Raw genomic sequence first — 23903 nt, forward strand, 5'->3', positions numbered from 1 at the left:
TTCTGTCTCGGAGGTCTACAGACAGTTCCTTTGACTTCATGCTTGGTTTGTGATCTGACATGAACGTCAATTGTGGGACCTTATATAGACAGGTGTGTGCCTTTCCAAATCATGTCCAATCAACTGAATTTACCACAGGTGGACTCCAATTAAGCTGCAGAAACATCTCAAGGATGATCAGGGGAAACAGGATGTACCTGAGCTCAATTTTGAGCTTCATGGCAAAGGCTGTGAACACTTATGTACATGTGCTTTCTCAATTTTTTTATTTTTAATAAATTTGCAAAAATCTCAAGTAAACTTTTTTCACGTAGTCATTATGGGGTGTTGTGTGTAGAATTCTGAGGAAAAAAATGAATTTAATCCATTTTGGAATAAGGCTGTAACATAACAAAATGTGGAAAAAGTGATGCGCTGTGAATACTTTCCGTATGCACTGTACATAAGACATGTCACAATATATTAAAATTGACTCATTTTATACTTCTACGCTGTGATACAAATTTAAGTGCAAGGCTTCCTTAAATCACTGGTATGAAAGATTGGTATGCTACAGTTTTGCTCATATTACATAGATTGATATATAATCCTTACCATTTTAGTAACTGTTTTACAAAAGGTTTTAATGAAACTTTTATTAACTGCAACAGGATCTCCAATGGTGACTCCGCTGATAACTGATTTATCCAGCTAAAAAATAAAAAGATATTGATGAATAAGAACATTGGACCAACAGAAATATACAACCCAAACCAAGCTATGTTATAACATGCTTTATTGCCTCATTTTCCCTCTTGCACTTTTGTCATACCACCCCGTGTTTGGTGTATCTGTTTCCACATTAGAATTTGCAGGAATTCTCCTGCTGCCAGTATGTTTCTGCTTCCCTCTCCCGGAGTGTGTCCGCAAGAGTCTGCCCTGCCCTGTGCTATCCTAGTGGTGACTTTGCCTTGCCAACATGTTTTTAGCCCAGGACCCTTACCTTCAAATTATGCATTACCTATACATAATCTTAGATGAAAGAGAATTAGAAGTATAGTACAGTAATCCCTCCTCGATTGCGTGGGTTGCGTTCCAGAACCCCCCGCGATAGGTGAAAATCCGCGAAGTAGAAACCATATGTTTGTATGGTTATTTTTTATATATTTTAAGCCCTTATAAACTCACCTACACTGTTAACATTATTAGAGCCCTCTAGACATGAAATAACACCCTTTAGTCAAAAGTTTAAACTGTGCTCCATGACAAGACAGAGATGACAGTTCTTTCTCACAATTAAAAGAATGCAAACATATCTTCCTCTTCAAAGGAATGCGTGTCAGGATCAGAGAATGTCAGAGAGAGCGAAAGAGAGTGAGAGAAAAGCAAACAATCAAAAAATCAATACGTGCTGTTGGGCTTTTAAGCAGGCGAAGCACCGTGAAAAAGCGGCCGCAAAGAAGGGAGCAATGTGAAGGTAGTTTTTAAGCATTTTTTAGAGGAGCGTCCGTATCCTCTAGGCAAACAGCCTCTGTGCAAACAGCCCCTCTGCTCACACCCCCTCCATCAGGCGCAGAGAATGTCAGAGAGAGTGAGAGAGACAGAGAAAAAAGCAAACAATCAAGCACCGCACGGGAAGCATATGGTATATCATTGAGGTATTTTATTTAATACGTAATACATGCTCTGATTGGGTAGCTTCTAAGCCATTCGCCAATAGCGTCCCTTGTATGAAATCAACTGGGCAAAGAAACTGAGGAAGCATGTAACATAAATTAAAAGACTCATTGTCCGCAGAAATCCACGAACCAGCGAAAAATCTGTGATATATATTTAGATATGCTTACATTTAAAATCCGCGATGGAGTGAAGCCGCAAAAGTCGAAGCGATATAGCAAGGAATCATTGTACATCTAAATGTCTGGCAGAATATACAAATTGATTAAAACTGAAAAACTGTGGGTATTATTGTATTGATATTCCTTTCATTAATTATATGCACATTTTGGCTACTCTTGGCTTATGGCTACATCTCGGCTAATTGGTTACCAAAAAGTAAACTGCTTCAGTCATCATACTGAAATTTCTTCCATTAATTATATGCATGCTTTGGCTACCAAAAAGGCAAGCAGCTATTGACTCTTTGTTAAATTTTAGTTAAGTAACCAGCTTTTTACAGTGTTCTTACAGTGTTACAGTGTTTTTGTTTTTATTAAACATCATACTCTTGGCCTTATTATATTTTGGCTGTTTAAGATCATATCCTTAGTTTATTATATTTGGACTGTATTTTCAAAAGATATCTCAAGTTTTTACCTTCTGTGCACCACTTCTGGAGGGGTTTGTTTGGCTCTAGACATGCTCTATCTCCTGGCATGTTAGGGCTTCATGAAGTGTGGATTGCCCCACTTGCAGAGGCACAATGGTGGGGGGAGGGTGGAGGTGGAAAGAGAGTAATACTATTTCTTTTGTATCCCTTATACCCCACTAACCGTTAGTGCCAACATAACAATATGCCTCATAACTGTATCAATTGGCAATAATATGAAATCTATGTCAAAGCTATCATATGTAACAATGTACTTTGTACTACCTTAACCTAAGACTACAAAATGCAACAAAAATTCAGAAGCAATCTTTCTATGACCAAATAGTGATTTTTGTGAGCTGGAATTTCTCAATCATGAATTAAAGAGATGGGTCTCAACCATGAATTAAAGAGAAAGAAAGTACTCTTACACTTAACAAGTCTAAATGCCAAGACAGTACTTTTACAATGTGCTCACTTATTAAGCAAGGACCAGTTTCGGTTGCAAAGAGAGTAGTCTGGCCAAATTTTCATTCAATTTATACAAAGAAAACCAGGGGTGTGGAAATCTTAATACACAGAACCATTGGTAGTGTCAGATGCAAAATCTGATTCAGAAGGGTGCTATGTCGTGGTGACAAGCAATTTATCTAAAACTAAAATGATTTTGATTAATATCTATGCACCTCACATGGATGATACAGCTTTCTTCCAAAATGTATTTGCATCTATCCCTAATGTGAACACTCACAAAATTACAATGGCCAGAGACTTGCACAAATTTGGGTTTGGCCCTATGTGCATGGATCAAAGTAATTTACAGTGATCTCCGCCTATCGCGGAAGTTACGTTCCAGACGCATCAGCAATAGGTGAAAATCTGCAATATACAAAAGACCATATAAATAAACATTTTTTTTATAGTTTAAGCCTTAAAATACCTCACCCACATGCTTTAAACACATGTAAATTTATTAAAACACATTTTGTAAACACATATTAATGTGGATGTGGGCTAAAGATATGAGTATCATCTCTTTATTATAAAAAAAATGTTGCCAGGGAAACCTGGGAGACAAGGCTTGATCTTCTCGGAAGATAATTTGATATCCCGCGAGAGACTTTTTAACGTGTGGACTGGGACCCGGACACAGGCAGACGGACAACATGGTTCCACCACACACCGTTTATTTACAAGACTTATTTACAATTTAAACGTGCACTACAAACCCAGGCCACACAGTTTCTCTGCCTTTCTCCTGGCCACCTCTAGTCCTCCCTCCAGCTCCGTCCTCTTTCACCCGACTTCTGCCGATGACTGGAGGGAGGCGGCCCCTTAAGTAGGAACCCGGATGGGCTCCAGCTGCTTCCCGGCACTCCCCTTTGGACACACCCCTGTGTGGCAGAAGTGCCGGCTGTGCACCTGGAAGCCGTCCGGGTGTCTCCTGTCTTCTTCCCCCCCAGCACTTCCTGGTGTGGCGGAAGTGCTGGGCTCCAGGGTTCCTCAGGCACAAGCCCTCCTCCAGTCCTCCTGGGCATCCCGGCCGGGGCCACAACGTCACACAAGACAAGGCAGTGAGACAGAAGGACAGCTGCTGTGCAGGCTTCTAAATGATCAACGCACAGAGCAACAAGCAGAACAGGCATCTTGGCAGAAGCAGCACAAAAATGATCCATCCGCTTCCCCTTAGCGTGCATTCAGCTTCCCCCCTTCACAACATGAGTGGGAGAGACATGAAGTGGCAGGAGCGTAGCGCGCCTCCAGGGGGATTGAGCAAAGCGATCGAGACCAGATCATCTCGGAGAGACACTTTGACAACATGCAAGACTAGACATTACAACCATAGGAAGCAAAACCCGTGAGATGGTGACTTTTGCACGTCACGCCCTACTTACAAACAATTTAAAACAAGTTCACTGACATCTAACCTAGCAGTTGTTGGAATGCTTTTTGCAGAACACTGCAAGCCAACAGATGATCTGAGCACTTCTCCTTAGCATGCATTCAGCCCTCACCCCCAATAACGCTAGCGGCAGAGATGCAAAGTGGCAAAAGGACAGCTGCTGTACAGGCTTTTAAGTGATTGCCGCAAAGCGTGACAAGCAGAACACACAGCTGACCAACAGCAGCAGCAAGACAGACAACGTGAGCAGCGTTATAAGTCCCGTGAGAAAGATTTAACCACGTCCGGGGCAGGAAATAAAGGACAAATATTGTTTTTACAAAAGTTTTAAAGTAAAAATGAAAATAATTCATATGTAACAATTCCCATGAAAATAACAATCTCTTTAAATTGTTTATCCAGTGGTGGGCCAGCGAAGCGATCAGGGGGCAGAGCCCCCTAGTAATAATAATAATAATAAATCCGCAATGTAGTGGGGGCGTGATAGCTGAACCTCAATATAGCGGGGGATCACTGCATAATAGTCCAGAAGCCTCAAGTTTGTATTAGCAACATTATTTCAGACTACTTCAAACTAGAACATACTACTTGACTAAGATGCCCCTTATCACCTTTGCTCTTTGCAATTGCCATTGAACTATTGACTGTATACTTTCGAAATGCATCATAAATAAAGGGTATTCTCAGAGAAGGACTTATACAGAATATATCACTATATATAGATGATATGGCACTGTATATATCTGACTCTCAAAATTCTATGTCAGCAGTCCTAAAAGCATTAGCAGATTTTCAAAAGACATCTGAACTCAAAATCAATTTGAATAAAAGTGTACTTTTTCTAGTGAATTCTCTAGCACACAATATTGTGAATGAACACCTTCCCATTTATCTTATCAGTTTAAATATTTAGGGGTAAGTATTACATTTAAATAAAAAGTTCTTTTTCAGCAAAACTTTGCAGTCTGTATGGAAAAAATTAAACAAGACGTGAATAGATGGTCTACCCTCCATCTTACATTAGTAGGGAGAATTTGTTCAAAATGACCATCCTTTCCAACCTTCTATTCCTGTTCCAAAGGATCCACAGATACAAATCATATTTTAAGAAATCAGACTCAATCATACCTTTACTTATTTGGAATTCATAACATTCAAGCATCCAAAGGAGGACTCTACAACAACCTAAAGTAGGAGGGGGCATGGCACTACCTAACTTTTAATTGTATTATTAGGTGGCAAATATACCAGCTATAAAAAACCTGGACACTGACACAAATCAATGAAAACACACAAGCATGGTCTGCAATAGAAATAATATATTGTACTACTTCTTTACAGTGCATCCGGAAAGTATTCACAGCGCATCACTTTTTCCACATTTTATTATGTTACAGCCTTATTCCAAAATGGATTAAATTCATTTTTTTCCTCAGAATTCTACACACAACACCCCATAATGACAACGTGAAAAAAGTTTACTTGAGGTTTTTGCAAATTTATTAAAAATTTAAAAAACTAACACATGTACATAAGTATTCACAGCCTTTGCCATGAAGCTCAAAATTGAGCTCCGGTGCATCCTGTTTCCCCTGATCATCCTTGAGATGTTTCTCCAGCTTATTTGGAGCCACCTGTGGTAAATTCAGTTGATTGGACATGATTAGGAAAGGAACACACCTGTCTATATAAGGTCCCACAGTTGACAGTTCATGTCAGAGCACAAACGAAGCATGAAGTCAAAGGAATTGTCTGTAGACCTCCGAGACAGGATTGTCTCGAAGGCACAAATCTGGGGAAGGTTACAGGAAAATTTCTGCTGCTTCGAAGGTCCCAATGAGCACAGTGGCCTCCATCATCTGTAAATGGAAGAAGTTCGAAACCACCAGGACTCTTCCTAGAGCTGGCCGGCCATCTAAACTGAGCAATCAGGGGAGAAGGGCCTAGTCAGGGAGGTGACCAAGAACCCAATGGTCTTTCTGTCAGAGCTCCAGAGGTCCTCTGTGGAGAGAGGGAGAACCTTCCAGAAGGACAACCATCTCTGCAGCAATCCACCAATCAGGCCTGTATGGTAGAGTGGCCAGACGGAAGCCACTCCTTAGTAATTGGCACATGGCAGCCCGCCTGGAGTTTGCCAAAAGGCACCTGAAACAAAATTCTCTGGTCTGATGAGACAAAGATTGAACTCTTTGGTGTGAATGCCAGGCATCATGTTTGGAGGAAACCAGGCACCGCTCATCACCAGGCCAATACCATCCCTACAGTAAAGCCATGGTGGTGGTGGCATCATGCTGTGAGGATGTTTTTCAGCAGCAGGAACTGAGAGACTAGTCAGGATAGAGGGAAAGATGACTGCAGAAATGTACAGAGACATCCTGGATGAAAACCTTCTCCAGAGCGCTCTTGACCTCAGACTGGGGCGACGGTTCATCTTTCAGCAGGACAACGACCCTAAGCACACAGCCAATATATCAAAGGAGTGGCTTCAGGACAACTCTGTGAATGTTCTTGAGTGGCCCAGCCAGAGCCCAGACTTGAACCTGATTGAACATCTCTGGAGAAATCTTAAAATGGCTGTAAACTGACGCTTCCCATCCAACCTGATGGAGCTTGAGAGGTGCTGCAAAGAGGAATGGGCGAATCTGGCCCAGGATAGGTGTGCCAAGCTTGTGGCATCATATTTAAAAAGACTTGAGGCTGTAATTGCTGCCAAAGGTGCATCGACAAAGTATTGAGCAAAGGCTGTGAATACTTATGTACATGTGATTTCTCAGTTTTTTTATTTTTAATAAATTTGCAAAAACCTCAAGTAAACTTTTTTCACGTTGTCATTATAGGGTGTTGTGTGTAGAATTCTGATGACAAAAATGAATTTAATCCATTTTGGAATAAGGCTGTAATATAACAAAATGTGGAAAAAGTGATGCGCTGTGAATACTTTCCGGATGCACTGTATGTTCCCTGCTCTGTGGCCCAGTTAATACACATTTGAATGTTCATGTTTTGGGATTTGGGGCTCCCTGACGCCCCTGGTTCTATCACAATGTATAATACAATAAAAATTAACAGACCTCTAATTACATTCTGGTACTAAATTAAATAATAAATTGAAAAAGAAAATTTTCTCAAAAGTACTGTGTTTTGATTCAAGCAAAAGAGAGAAACAGAGCATTGTTTTTGAAATACACTACAAATACACTACTGGTACCAGTAATCTATCTGTAACTATCAATGAAAATAAAAGTGTTTCACAAATTAATTTTTGGAACAACAGCACTAGAAATTAAAAAAATTAAAAGCAATTCAATTTTAAACATATTTTAAAAATAAACTACAATAATTAAATCTTACAAAATAAGAATTCTAGTAAAATAAAGGGAAGCCCCTTCTTACCTGGATAATAACCTTTGTTAAAGGATTGGTAATGACTTTCAGTAAATCAGGAGCATCTTTTCCACTTTCAATATGAAAGGAGTCCACTATTATTTTTGTAATGTAATATATGTAGTCAGTGGCAAGCTCGACTGGCAACAGCACAATAACTGAAAGCCAGTTGAACATGTCATGCACAGTTGCACCAGCAAAAGCCCTAAAATTTTATGAATATAAAAAAAAATTCTTAAACATTAAAGCAAAAAGTAAACAAAAATTAAAATGAACACATTCTGATAATGTTTTAAAAAGAGTTTCTCAAGATAGCTCATCCTGGGCATACCTCACCCATAAATGAAGGAAAAAGAATCAATTTAAATGAATGCATGCATTACCATATTTCATTAGTGATATGGACAGAGCAGAAAGAAGACACTGCTGTTTAGCTTACCTTCTGAGATCATTTCTGTTACCAGCCTGTACTAATGCAACTATGGTATTGGTGACAGAGGTTCCAACATTTGAACCCATAATTATTGGGATGGCTCTTCTGACATTTATCACTGCAGAGCAACAAATAATGTGAAAAAGAAAAAAAGTGAGACTAGCAATTTTAACAGAAAAATGTACACTAATTTACTGCACAAAAATAACTTCAGAAAGGCAGAACATCTATATATATAATTCACTAAGGGCATGCACGACAGTGAGCGCAAGTAAGAAAGAGCCACGCCCGCCAACTCACAGAGTTACGCTCGCCAACTCTAAGACCATGGGATACGCTCGACAGAGACCTGCCCGCCAACTCTAACCCTCCTACCGCGTCATGGGATACGCACGACAGAGCCCCGCCTGTCAACTCTAACTCTCCTCCCACATCTACCCTCAAAACCGGTCCCGCCCACACACTGCTGACACAGCATTTCTCGCCAAGCATCTGCATTACGCTTAAATTGCTCAGTCCAGTCCAACAGCAGCTGTACGAAAGCTTTTTGAGGAAAAGCCTAGGCAGAATTTACGACACTACAATGCCCCGTCATGACACACCAATGTTGCAGCGATTTTTGTTGGAGAAGATGGTGAAACGCCTGCCGAAGGGGACATTTGCATCTGTCCCATAGGCAACTCCTGTAGACAGATTTCCACGCTCAATATGAATTGCAATCCTATGGTTTACCCACTTTTATTCCCTTACGGAGACATTTTACACCTGCGTCTTTCAAGAAGTATTTATTTCTTTTTGATTTCTGAATTCCTTTCTCACCATTTTCCGTTCCTATTCTTATACCGCCTTATGCTAAAGCGGGCTTCAGCTAGTTTAGTATAAAACTGTAGACCTAGCAGCTCTAAAAAAATATTAAATTAATATGTATATACTGTAAGTTACTACAACTAATTAAATCTTGAAACAGAATTCATGAATAACAAAAGTGAGCCAAGCTCAGAATCCCAAGAAGCATCTTTGCACATCAGTTTCTGATTTCCCATGCTCTAGCACATTTTTGTAGAGTTCCACTACTAAAATTCTTAAATCAGGTAGATTTGCCTTGTTATTCTTATGTCATCTTCTTCCCTCATCAGACCAGCTCGCATATTACAACTTAAAACATGCATCACAATGGACTTTAAAAGAGGAACAGCTAAAGAGAAACGGGACTGACTACTGGACAAATTAAGAGGAAAAGACTGACTTGAACCAATTATTACACATTGTATCATTTTCTATCTAGAATATTGATGTATCTTATGTACTGTTGTTGCATCTGAGGGACTGCCCTCTGGCCTTTACATTGGGTTGTGTGGTTTCAGTTTCTCGCTGTTTAAATGAAGATCAAATCCTTATATGTCCATAAAAACATTTTATGGGGTCCACTTACTTTTTCAAACAACTTTATGTATTGAACAGATGACTCAAAGTTTGTGGTATGACTGATATACCCCAAGATAATGGTGGTGGGGGTGGGTTCACAGTTTTTGGGAGCTTTTCTAGCACTTGACGATTTTTTCTGATCCAAGTATTATCACCAAACAAACATTTATTATCAATCTTAAACATACACAGTAATTACACATACCTTAATTGCCAAGAAACAGAAACATTAAACCTCTATCTAAACATATTTTACCGGAAATTCTGCTGAAACACTAAACATGAAATATGGCTTCTGATTAGCTTGACTTTGGAAACATTATGTCTAATTGGTAGGATAGGAAAGGTACTTAAGTGGGCAGCATTTGTTAAGACTTTCTAGATTTCATAAAGAACAATATTTTTTTATTGGCTCACTACATGCCTCATCCAACCATAAAGGAAAAAAAGCACTGATTCTAACTCTGACAAAAAGAAAAGACACACATGATGAAGGTTACACTATCAAAGTGTTTCTTTCCTATTTTACCTTTTGCAGATACACAGCCCTTCACTAACTTCATCATTTGATAGACAGATAGATAGATAGATAGATAGATAGATAGATAGATAGATAGATAGATAGAATAGCATGTTTGGGTCTCCATAACTCACAAGAAAATACTGTATATGATTGATGAACTTAAACTCATTACATCCTGTTAATATGTTCAGATTTTAAGGGTAACCATGTGATATTTGAAAAGGAATGCTGAATTCACATACTTTTTTTGTTCTAAGTGGTATGAGCAAGCACCTTCAGTAACTAATGAAAACAAATGCAAAGTAAATCATTCTTAAAACAGATAATTATATTTGTATAAATGAAGCATTTGGCCATTCTTTAAAACTGCATCTTTATTTTATGAGCGTAACATTTTTTCATTAAGCATATTTATTGTAAAAACAAAATGAAATTAAAAAATTACCTTTTAATAATAGTGACAGAAAAACACACACATCACATACTGTAAACACATGAAGAAGGTGCTATAGACCACTCTCAAACCTGAGGTTCAGAAGGTGTAAGGAGTTAATGATCAATATTGCACCACTGTGAGTGAATGACAAATTTACTGTGCTATTTTGAAAAGTTACGGCTACTTACGTCCAGAGGATACCATGCTTACTACAATAGAAGTTGAGGTACTTGAACTTTGGACCATTATCGTTACTAGAATTCCAATCATCAGTCCAGCCAATGGATTCCTCAAGACAGAGTCATCCTTGATTATGCCACCAGCTGCTTTACCTATTAAAAATGTAATACAATAAATATACTGCATATACCTGAAAACTAGTTTAACATTCAAGGGCCAACCCATACTTTAATATTTTCAGACCCATGTTGGAGTAAATGCATTCTGTAAATATTTGCATTCATTACCACTTTCACACTGAATACCCTTGAGTTTACTTTTGACTTTTTAAAATTGTACATGATTTCACATTTTTCAACTCATGTTTTTTTTTAAAAATGTTCATGGAAAAATACCAATATAATAAAAACAACTACTGAGACTGTTCACTGATTTCTTCTAGAAACTGATGTGAAAGTGTCAGTTTTCATGGTTTTCATGTCTAATTTGCAGTATTTTTAAAATAACACTTTTTAGTACTCTTAGTAGTGTTGTCATGATTGACTGGCTGGAAATATGGTGCAACCTACTAAAACTAGTTGATGTACTGGTATGTTAGAGTGAAGCACTTCAAATACCATAATGTGGGAGATTTGGCAGTTATTCCAAATGTTTTTTTAAAACTTAATTATGTCCATGTAACATCTACAATTTTTTTTCCTAACATGCTCCTACCCATGGTCAGGGAAAGCCACAGCAAACCCTGTGAGGATTATGTAGCTACAGTACAGTACAGCTAGTTATTGGGTTCTTTACATTTAACACTATATGCTTCCAGTTGTGCAAACAAAAACAAATACAACTAGACACCAGAAATACATTTCCAGGCTAGGAAAAAAGTGTGGTTATAAAAGAGCACAAGGGTCAGGCAAAAGGCAAAGTCAAAAATTAAGTACGGATAAAGACCGGACAGAGCTGAAGAACAAAAAGACCCTAGAGAGACACTGAAATACACTCAAAAATTAACTGTGTGATACCTCAGATCTGTTCTAAATCTCTGGCTTAAAAAGATGAGAATTAGGGGACTAAGCCTTATATTCCCTCATTAACCAACAAGTGAGAATATTGGGTGGGGAAAGTGCATGGTTATGATTGTAAAGCAGAACACAGTAGGACAAAGTCCAGAAACAGCCTACAACTAGATAGAAGCACACAATTTAAAATTATAATTACTTACATTGACTTTTCTGTACAATGTTTCCTTGCCAAGGTTGTTTTCACTTTGTTAATCCATCTTTGTTTGAGTTACAAACAGAAATAAAGGATTTAAAGTTTGTCTATTTCCTTTCCATCTCTTGCAGTTTATGAGGATCATACCACAAATAACAAACATATTGGAATAAGAAATGCATGACACTATTAAAAATGTGCAGTTATGCAATTAGTATTTTCATCTTCATTCTCACATCTGAATAAAAACTGATGTCCCATACCTGCATAGTGTTATTTGCTGACAAGGAAGTGTAATTTTTATGACTGACTATATAAAGATAAAGCCTTTGAATCTTTTCTCCAAACCAAGCTACCAGGACACAGCTAGAAACTCAAAGCCAGAGCTAAAGACAAAAAATAATTGCTCTTGTTGTTCCACAGACTCATTTGACAATGTTGATATGGTGATTTCTAATCAGTTTACTATCAAACCAGAATGAAAAGTTTAGCTAAATGCAATTTTTGTCTGATGTTCAGCCTTTTTTCATTTACGGACCCTTTTGAGGAGTGTTGCTGTATATTGTTTAGTAATAAACCATGAAATAAAATCTTATTTTCAAGAAGCATGTGCCCACCTCAAAGTATAGTAGTTTATATGCCTCAATCAATTAGCATACGAGTATGAGTGACATAGACAAAATTGACAAGTAGGACCTGACAATGGTGACTGTCATACAACACCACTTGCTGTCACAGCCATCATTTTTACACAAAAGTATACAAGAATTCAGTAATTACCCTTTTTTATTTAAAGTGGTTAGAACATAAAGGAAAAAGACCTGCTAATTAGAAATTAATACATAAGTCCTTAAGCCATACATCACCTATACATTTTGCACTAATGTATTTCTGACATGTTCAGTCTAGACAAAGAAGGCCTAATAGAAGAAGTCAGTTTTGCCAACAAATGAAAACATCAAACTGGTTACTTAATTTCACTGTACACTTTCAATTAAGCCTCACCTTTTAGAAACAAATCACCAAACCTAAAATATAATGATACTTATAACATTAGATTATGAAAAACCTAGTGGCTGAATATACAATTGTGTAATAATATAGAATGTCATAAAATTCATTAATTATTTTTTCCTTAGACCTTTCAGTGCATAGAAGGCATAGGCAGTTTGTCTGTCTGGTTCAGTCAGAAATCTAATCAGTTTTGTTATCTATATCTATCTTTTACTTAAAACTCCAAGTATTACATTTTTGTTAAATACCATCTGCAGTAATAGCTAGCAATAGACAACTAATCAAACTTCAGTATTAATCAGCAAAGCCTAGAATTACAATATTTGCATAACTGTTTTAATATGTTGCCACACAAGTGCACATGGGAGGCAGCTAAAGGGCTTGAATGAGGGTAATTCCATGCCAGACCAGGGGGTGGCGAGGTGCACTAATCCTTTGTTTCTTTTCACTGCAGACCAGTTACGGGAAATCCTGTCTGGCCTTGATGACATCATTAACTGTAATAGCCCCGAGGATGCCACTTCCGGTCCGAAGGACGCCATTTCCAGTCCCAAAGACGTCACTTTCCAGTCAAGGTCCCAATAATGCAATTTACAGCCCCAATGATGTAATTTCCTCTGCCATCCCTTAAAGCCGCCATCTTTGCCTCATCCAGGCAGTTCTATTGTGGACTCAAACCTGTACTATTGTACTTTTCAAATTCTAAAATTTGCAGCTGGGCTTCAAGTATACAGGAGGCTGCCCCAAACCTTTTTATGGCTCCTGTCTATTCATTTGACACTGGCGTACCAGGAGAAGGACCTGAAGAATCCAACATCCTCTAACATCCAGGTGGGAAATTACCACACACAAGTTTTCAGGCGGGAAAGGCATCCTGTGATTCGGAAAGACCAAGTACAAGCTTCATCCCCAGTACACTTACCTGGGCAAACGAAATAGTATGGGGAGAGTGAGGGGTGGGCCAACAGGATTGGGCTGGTCCAGATGGGGGAGGCAAATGTGAATTTCCCCTTGGGATTAATAAAGTATCTATCTATCTATCTATCTATCTATCTATCTATCTATCTATCTATCTATCTATCTATCTATCTATCTATCTATCTATCTATCTATCTATCTATCTAAAAGGGGATTACTATGCACTCTCAAAGGAGAGTGCCAGCCTCCCCACCAAGGCAGAGCCCTTGGATAAAAGTGGGGGTGCCCCACACCAGCAGGTGAATAAAGTAAGACAGTGGAGGTCTGACCAAAAGAGACCAACCCACGCACAAGCTTTCATAATATGGGCTAAGGTGGGACACTGGCTAAGACCAGACTAGAATAACTACCTCCAGACAGTGGAGCAGGTTGCCTGCTACTTATTTACAGTATAAATAGCCTTCTGGAACATCTCGACCAGCAGGTCTCGGGACAAAGATTTTACAACATGGTTAAGCTTATAAAGCTCGCTGAGACTATTAGAAGGGCCTCGCCAGCTGGGAGGGGAAAAACCGTCCCTTAGTCAAACCCAGACAGAGCATGTCCCGAAGAACAGGGCCCCCCGTCACTGTTTGGTGCAAATACCGATGTCCCCGGATTTGCAGTCACGATTTCTGTTTGGTGACAATGGGGAATGCAGATGGTGGGGAAGGAGGAATGTTGTGCTCTTACGAACCCTCTTGTGATTCCACATACATGAGTGGTAATTGTTAATGGATATAAAACCATGGTCTTATTTGACTCCGGCAGCAACATTTCCATTGTTGCTTGCCCTATGTGTTACCGCAGCAGTGGCTAAGAGTTAAGATCAATCTAACCTGCATCCACAAAGAAACCTGCTGGTATAGGTTCATTGCCAATTTCATCAGTTATAAAGGACCACTGAAGAATATCACTGTAGTAGTCCTTCCGAATCCTCCGTTCCAGGTGATTCTGGGGCGGGACTGCTCTAAATGTAAAAGCGGGTTTAACACTAGAATTACTAAAGCCTAAGAAAAAACTCATAAATCTGTCCCACCTTAAATCCCTTTGCACCTCTCCGTCAGTGTCTTTTGCCTTGTAAATGTGTCGATAAGCCTAAGCAGCAAGCAGCCTGCTATCACATCCCCCCACCGCCGCACAAAGTTTTCTCAGCTCAAGTCTGTTTACCTGCGTGTCAGTTGCTTAGAGTTGTATAGAGTAAATACTATATTGTTATTTGGAACACATACATTTCTTGTGTGTTTCGCGTCTACAACAATCTATGTAAAACACATTGCTAAAACAGAAACTTTTTTCATGTTTTAGTAATAATTGACAAAATGTAGACATGAAGCGTATAATGTGTGAAGCCTGAAGTCCAAATATCAAACACTTTCACAAAAGGTTATGTAAAACACATTGTTAAAACAAAAACTTTTTTTCATGTTTTAGTAATAATTGACAAAATGTAGACATGAAGTACACTTTTATTCAAGAATATAACTGCATAAAAAGAACCCGCGTTAGGATGCGACATTGACATGTCTTTAATACGACCACGTTGGTGGTGCAGCGTTAAGGACTGCTGGCAGGTAATCAAAAGGTCACAAATTCGAGCCTGTACAACTCCGTTTTGAGAAATGACCTGCTCTTATTTTTACTATTTTAGAATAAAAACATACATTTGATTTGTGTCTGTAACAGCCGGTGTAAATTTATGGTACTCCTAAAGATGCGCTATAGCAGAGATGAACTCAGATGATGACTAGGGTTCTACTTGTACATCACGTTTTGAATTACTGTATGGACGATAAATCTGGGGCGTATTGGATATTTTAACGGAAGGATGGGAGGAAGAGGCTCTTCCCTCCACAAATATATTAGAATATATTGCACAATTATAAGATAGATTTGGAAAGATTCCTCCCTGCTCAAAAGTTGTATGGAAGAGGCGCAACTAGTACGGGCCCAATATTAAAATTGAGGCACGTTTCTCCCAGAGTTCCACCCAGGGGATCGAGTCATGGTCCTGATTTTTACCTCACATTCTAAACTGCCATCCCACTGGCAACGTCCTTATGAAGTTAAGGAGAGGAAAGGGCTTCTCGATTACTTGGTGAAACAACCCAATCATCGACCGAGTAAGTGTGTTTATCATGTAAACTTGCTGAAACTGTGGAAGGATAGGGATCCCGATCCCTCCTTCAGTCAGTCCCGCTCACTCTTTAATCACAAAAATTACCTTAACTTCGGTACGAACTTGAGTCCCAGACAAAGACAGGAACTGGAAGCAGTTATCCTGTCTGTCCCAGAGGGAGTGAGTGAAACACCTAGAAGGATCTCTCTGATTGCACACAATATTGTATCAGAACCCAGGGTCATAGTTTGAGAACGCCCATATTGCCTTCCCAAGGCAAAAAGAGATGAAATAGAGCTTGAGATCAAGCGTATACTGGAACTAGGAGTAATAGGCCAGAGTTATACTTCGCGCGACGCAACGCATGCTGCAATGGACGCTCCTGCTACGCAAGCATTGTAGTGTTCATACTTGCGCGCATACTTTACGTAAATCTGGAGGAATCCACCAGGTGGCAGTGCGAGATATTATCATGGTGAGAACATGTACGGCTTTTCTGTGTTGTGAATTGCCTAGAACACTCATTAAATTCCGATAACACCTTACCGCAATATCTCTGAAAAGGATGTTTATTGATTAAATCCATCAATTCAGGGATGTGCCCATTCCAGCAAGCATTGGGCACGAGTGAGAAACAGTCCCTTGACGAGGCCTCAGCTCATCGTAAGGTGAATACAAGCACTCACATACACTAGCGTCATTTTAGCGGCACCAAATCCCCAAATCTGCATATCTTTGGAAGGAAACCGGAGCACAGTGTGGAATCAAAGAAGGGAATACCAGCGACATTACTTCCTGCGAGACAGCAGTGCTATCGCTCCACCACCGTGACACCCCCATGTGTTTAATTATTCCCCCATGTGTGTAATTATTAACAGTATTCATTATTTAAATGAAATTATATGTAAAATGTAACATACACACTGTAATGCATTTCATCATGAAAGTGATAATCAATTATAAATCTAAAGATTCTAAATGTGCAGAGAGTTGGAATATCATACATTTAATTTGTTCTGTGTGGCGATCTATTACTGCTTTCCGCTGCTGTCAGGTCCAAGAAGCTCGTAGCGATTAAAACCTGGGATGACGTTTACGATGGTCTGCATTAATGGCAGAAGTAAACTACGAGGTTAAAGTGGACATTTCGAGATTAAAGCCGAAATTTCCTCTTTAATCACAAAATACTGTACATGTTTTCACCGTGTCCTTTATTTTTTTCTCAGTGGCTCAAATATAACGCTATACATTATGTTGCTGTTGTTAAGTTGCAAAAATAAAAAAATAAAAAGACGGCACAAAAGATGGTATATGAGACTTTTAAAATGTATCGTATCATTATGTTCGGGAATATGCGACCCTTGAATATAAAAGCACCACGAATGCATCTGTATGTCGGCATTTTGCTCCACCACATCGAAGCATTCATCCCGTAGGATCTGCATAGAGGCTTTCTGTCACATGTAGATAGTAAACAGAGAAACTGACGTTACGTTCCGACTTTTAGCACACTGCGCCCCCCGACTTTTTGCTGGTACTGCAACTTGCGCACACGTCACGTTAAATTTCTGAGGACCTGCTCAGTGGACGCGTGAAATGAACGCTGGGAACGCGTGGCAGCCTTGATGCAGGCGCATACGCGTTCTGAGTGTGAAGTATAAATCGGCCCATAGAGGAAAGTCATAGTCCCTGGTCCCAGTCCCATCGTCTTGGTCACTACGTCGGACGGAAGTTGGAGGTTTAGCAATGACTTCCAATTAAACGCCTGTCCAACGCCATGAGTGGATGACATCCTCGAGAGGCTTGGACAGCGTAAATATTTGACCTCACTCGACATGACAAAGAGGTTATTGCAGGTTACTTTAACGGACTCTGCAAAGGTTAAGACTGCATTTAGCACCCCTAGCGGTCACTGGCAGTATTTTGTCCTCCCACTTGTGTTACATGGGGCTCCTGCAACTTTCAAGAGCCTTGTGGATAAAGTGCTCTGACCTCATAACTCAAACAGTACTGCCTACCTATATGACATTGTCATTTACTTTTATTCCAGCACATACTGTAGGAGGAAAACCTAGAGCAGGTCCAAGCGGTATTATGGACACTTGGTGAGGCTGGACTTCGGATTAATCCAATCAAATGCTTCTTTGGATTGAACAAAGCCAAATATTTAGGTTACTTGGTGAGCCAGCGTACCGTGAAGCTAAAGTGCCCCAAATTGGATGCCATATTGAAATGGCCCTGTCTGAAAACCAAGCGGAAACTCCAAGCCTATCCAAGCTTAGTGGGTTACTACTGCTGATTTGTACACCGATTTTCTGAAAGAGTGGCACCCATGACTGATTTGACAAAGAAGAGAGCTATGAACAATGTCTTACTGCAGACACTGCATTTTATGACTTAAAGCAGGCCCGTACATCAGCACCAGTCTTCAAAGCTCCTAACTTTTCTCTACTGGGTATCTTGCTCGGGCAAAGCGTTCATAATGTTGAACACCCCATCATGTTTCTGAGCCGGAAACTGCTGGAATGGAAAACCAGGTATACAGTTGTGGAGAGGGAGGCCTTGGCGATCAAATGGGTGATTACACAACTGAGGTGCTACCTCTCAGGCCGTGAATTCTCCCTTGTTACGGATCACGCACCTTTAAAGTGGATGGCCCTAAACAAGTTGAATCCGCAGATCACCAGGTAGAATTTACACTAAAACATGGCGTATGGACAAAAGCGGAAATGTTCGTATGCACAAAAAAATCCAGATGCATAAATATGTGCGTTCGCCAACTTCCACGTTCTTCCACTCCAAAAATCATGGTCAACGTGAAAAGTAATGCACATGCGCGAGCCTGCTGTCACTCCCCAAACTCCTCCCAGAATGAAGCCTCTTTGAGTATGCAAATTAATATAAATAGCTCTTAAGCTCAGCGTTCTGTGAAAAGACAATGGCAAAAGCACGGGGGAATTAGAAGAATTTCAGTGAATACCAAGTGGAGGCAAGGAAAAACATACTATTTGTTGGTTTAAACAGTGTGTGGCCCAGGAGGACGAGAGGAGGGCTTGTGCCTCCTCCAGAACGAGAGGGGGCGTCCGTCCTGGTTATGTTGGGGGCCTTGGGTAGAGGGCTTGGAAGCCCAGCCCTGTAGGGACCCGTGGCCACCGCCAGGCGGCGCCCTAATGCCGGTTTATCCCGTGTGATCCTCAGCCGGGACTGGAGCCCGGCCGGGACGCCTTGGAGGACCAGAGGAGGGCGTGTGCCTCCTCCAGACCGAGAGGGGGTGTCCGTCCTGGTTATGCAGGAGGCCTCGGGTAAAGGGCTTGGAAGCCCAGCCCTGTAGGGACCCGTGGCCACCGCCAGGTGGCGCCCCGGTGCCTGAATATCCCGGGAGCCCAGCACTTCCGCCACACCAGGAAGTGCTGGGGGGAAGACGACAACAGGGGACACCCAGACGGCTTCCGGGTGTGCAGCCGGCATTTCCGCCACACTGGGGTGTGGCTAGGACTGATTGCCGGGAAGCAGCTGGAGCCCATCCGGGTTCCCATTTAAGGGGCCGCCTCCCTCCAGTCATTGACAAGAGTCGGGTGGAGGAGTGGCAACGTCTGGAGGAGGAAGGAGGCGGTGGGAAGAAAAGAAAGAGAAAGAGAGAGAGAGAGAAAAGGAAAAGGAGAAAAGAGAAGGCATTGGATGGGCCTGGACTGAGGAGTATTGGGGTTGGTGAGCGGAATTATGAGAGAAAAAGATGAATAAAGATGTGTTTGTGGGTGACATCAACGTGTCTGCCTGTCTGTGTCCGGGGCGAGGTTCACAAGTGGTATAAACAACAAAACGGAAGTTGATCGAGTGACATAGAGTGTCGGAGAAACTCAAAAGCTCAAGTTCACAACGTCGCACAGTGTACAAAATTAAAAAGTTGGCGTGAAAAGGCGAGTCATAGCCCACCGTTTGAGTGTCATATGTAAGCTTATTAGGCTACAAAGAAAAGAAAAAAAAGGGACACAGTGAAAAAAAAGCTTGAAACTGTAATCTCAAAATTTCCACTTTAATCACATACTTTATTTTGTCATTAAGGTAGAACATCATAAACTTCATCTTTAAATCGTTTAATTTACTAGTTTTTCAAAAACCATCATAACTAAATTGCACATTAAATGCTTTGTTGTGTATATGTTCTTCGATGTGCTCTATGTGCGTGAATCACTACGTACTTCTTAAACAGGCTTTCTCTTCCTCCGACAGGACACAGAATCCATTACATTCGTCATATTACAGCTCTCTGAATAATTAAAATACCGAGATATATACTTGATATCATTTTCATGATAACAGGAGTTAAAAGCATGTTATTAAACATGGGAGCACAGTGGTGCAGTGATAGTGAGGAGCAGGCGCCCTGTCCAGAGATTGTTCCTGCCACCCCGCAAGATGCTTGCTGCGCCATGTGCGACCTTCGATGAAATAATTTATTGCAGCAGTACTGTCTCTTTCAAACACAATAACCTACAATTCCTGTCCTTTCTTTTCTTTCTCCAAGTAACCAATCACCACACAATCAGCTCTGTAATAGATGTTAAGCCATCTGAAAGCTTTGAATGCCGATTCTTTAAAACTTTTAAGGAACATTGAAATACCTCCATAGTACATGTTTAATTATTCTATCCATCTATCTTTCTAGTGTCGTGCAAGCCCCACCAAGAATACAGCGTGAGGCAGGAACAATCTCTGAACTAGCTAGTGCTGCGACACAGTGTCCTCACATGTTTAACACTAGAATTACCAGAGTCTACAAAAAATTTTGTAGATCCGTCCCACCTTAAATCGCTTCTCACCTCTCCGTCAGCGTCTTTTGTTCTTTAAATCTATACTAATAAAAGGCAAAGCCCTCACTGACTCACTCACTCACTGATTGACTCAATGACTCATCACTAATTCTCCAACTTCCCGTGTAGGTAGAAGGCTGAAATTTGGCAGGCTCATTCCTTACAGCTTACTTACAAAAATTGGGCAGGTTTCATTTCGAAATTCTACGCGTAATGGTCATAACTGGAACCTATTTTTTCGTCTATATACTATAATAGACTTCTGCTCGATGCCCACGCCTCCCATGTAATTTAGTGCCTGCCCATATAAGGCCATCCGTCAGCGGCAATCCAATAGAAACACTGCCGCTAAATATTCACGGGTGAAGGACTGTGCTTATGCAGAGGAAGATGAGATGGTCAGGGTGGTGTTTGGCACAAACTCAGCGAAACTGCGAGAGAAACTTTTAAGTGCCGGGTCTTAGCTAACATAAAATACAGCCGTGGACATCGCACGAGATGGCACCAGCACAGCTGGGAACCTTCGATGCATGTACACCGGCGGCTCACATGAAATGCGCAGTGCACAGACAAAAAGCAACAGTTCCAAAGAGTGCTGAACAAAAACCGAATTACACAATTGAGAAGGCAGCAAAAAAATATGAAGTGTGTGATACATACAAGCATATTCATAAGTGCAGCTACTGCGGAAACAAAGCACACGGTGGAAAAAGTCAATGTCCCGCTAAAGGAAGACAGTGTAAAAAACCCAGTGCATGCAATGTGTCACGTCTCAGATAAAGAAGAAGACAAGCTGTTTATTCGATGCATGTACTCCATAACGCGTTAAAAAAAAATAACGCATTTAATCACACTTTTAATTCCAAGCAAAGGGGAACTTTTGTCAATGCATGATTTCCTGGTATAGCGATCACATCAGAGCTACAAAAATGTTAGAGTCGGAATAAAGCGCATTCCTACGACTGATCGGAGGAAAATTTCATTTCAAAAGACTACCCGACGGAAGCCTTGATAAAAGCATGGTTTTGTGCACACTGAAAAGCAAGCAAAATTAGATGCATTACAGAAAGCGGACTTTGTGGCTCTTACTGGGGATCATTGGACTTCCGTGACCGTTAGTAATTCTAATTACATCTAATTAAAAAATGTTCAATGATCACACTGTTTTAGCCGAATGTACAAAATAATTTTGGCTAAGGTTACTCAGAGTTTAAAGGTGAAGCTGGTCAAATTACATTTTATGTTTCTGCCTTATTTTTTTAAGAAGAAAAACTGCACTTTATGTTGAAATTTTTGTTATTATTATTTAAAGACAATACCATTCTGAAAATGTACTTAATGTACTTAAAATGCCACTTTATTTTTAAGTCTGCCCAATTTTAGCCAGGGATATTTTTGTTTCTGTTTTGAATTGAAATGCAGTTTAAAAGCATTTTTTTTTCAGAAATTAAAAGAGCTTGAGTTTACAATATTCATGTCCATGTCTATTATTTGATTCTGTAAGCCCACTAAAACCCTTTTAAATTAAAAAAAAAACATTTGCGATTTGGGGCAAATTTTCATGTGTGATTACATACGACTAATCAAGATTAATTATTACACAGCTTCTAATTAATTAGATAAATTTTTTTAATCAAGTCCCACCCCTAATATATATATGTAGATATATATATTTATATATATATATATATATATATATATATATATATATATGTAGATTTGTATATATATACTAGACATTAAGCCCGTTACAATAATGGGCGCTAGAACAGTAGTGCATAAACATTAGTAGGAACAGTCTATATTAAATGGCAAGGGACCTTGTATGTAGCTGTAATATACGCCACTGTATTGTGTGCCTTTAATTTTCTCTCTCAGTAATACTGGTTTGTATTTCCGTAAAATGTCTGTAATTTTGTATGACAGTAATACAGTGGAAACTCGGCTCACGACCATAATTCGTTCCAAAACTCTGGTTCTAACCCGATTTGGTCATGAACCGAAGTAATTTCCCCCATATGATTGTATGTAAACGAACCGCTCGCTAAAAACCCTTTTTTTTAACAAGTTTTAAGCACAGGGAAAAAAATTAACATTTGAAAATTTAATGAACACCCAAGAAAAGTAACATTGCAACAATGCACGCGCACACCTGTGTGTGGGTGTGCGTCCCGCGCGCGCCTGTGTGTGTGTGTGTGCGTCCCGTGCGCGCCTGTGTGTGTGTGCGTCCCGTGTGTGTGTGCATGCTGCGCCTGTGTGTGCGTCCTGCGGGCGCCTGTGTGTGTGTGTGTCTCGTGTGTGTATATACAGTATATATGTAGATATGTATATATATATATGTATATATATGTGTGTGTGTGTGTATATATATATGTATATGTATATATATGTATGTGTATATATATATATTTATGTATGTATATGTATATATATATATATGTGTGTGTATATATATATGTATGTGTATGTATATATGTATGTATATGTTGTGAACGCTGGCCCCGGCACAGACAGACGGACATCATATTTTGCTCCCCACACACCGTTTATTTACAATATTCTCCAATATACAAAAGTCACGTGCACTCACAACCCCAGCGCCCTTGGCACTGAATCCCCCAAAGTCCAGGGCCCACAGTCTCTGTGCCTTTGTCCTGGCCGCCTCCTGTCCTCGCTCTCCAGCTCAGTCCTTCTGCCTCCCGACTTCCACCACCGACTGGAGGCGGCCCTATGGGGAGCGGATGGGCTCCAGCTGCTTCCGGCACTTAACAGCGGCCACACCCCTGTGTGGCGGAAGTGCTGGCCGTGCACCGGAAGCCATCTGTGTCGCCGGTCGTCTTCCCCGGCACTTCCTGGTGTGGCGGAAGTGCGGGCTCCCGGATAATTAGGCACGGGCGCCGCCTGGCGGTGGCCACGGGTCCCTACAGGGCTGGGCTTCAAAGCCCTGTACCGAGGCCCCTGCCTAACCAGGACGGACGCCTCCACTCCGTCTGGAGGAGGCACTCGCCCTCCTCCGGTCCTCAAAGCGTCCGGCGGGCTCCAGCCCCAACCGGCAACCGCCGCGGGATAAACCGGCATCGGCGCCGCCTGGCGGTGACCACGGGCCCCTACAGGAAGGGCTTCCATGCCCTCAACCCGTGGCCCCCAACAGAACCAGGACGGACGCCCCCTTGCGGTCTGGAGGAGGCACAAGCCCTCCTCATGTCCTCCTGGGCGTCCCGG

At 40.7% G+C, this 23903-nt stretch overlaps 1 protein-coding gene across 1 annotated transcript in view; it reads right to left on the minus strand.

Annotated features, from left to right (window-relative positions):
- The window catches only part of LOC120528738 (sodium-dependent phosphate transport protein 2B-like), a 123781-nt gene that overhangs the window by 86831 nt on the left and 13047 nt on the right, over positions 1-23903 (minus strand). Inside the window, exons 4-7 of the mRNA XM_039752887.1 lie at positions 10580-10723; positions 8014-8125; positions 7584-7779; positions 595-690 (exon numbers count right to left, since the gene is read on the minus strand). Coding sequence (XP_039608821.1) covers positions 595-690; positions 7584-7779; positions 8014-8125; positions 10580-10723 — 548 coding nt within the window. The remainder of the gene's footprint in view (positions 1-594; positions 691-7583; positions 7780-8013; positions 8126-10579; positions 10724-23903) is intronic.

This window comes from Polypterus senegalus, chromosome 4 (genome assembly GCF_016835505.1).
Source record: "Polypterus senegalus isolate Bchr_013 chromosome 4, ASM1683550v1, whole genome shotgun sequence".
NCBI classification, from domain to species: domain Eukaryota; kingdom Metazoa; phylum Chordata; class Cladistia; order Polypteriformes; family Polypteridae; genus Polypterus; species Polypterus senegalus.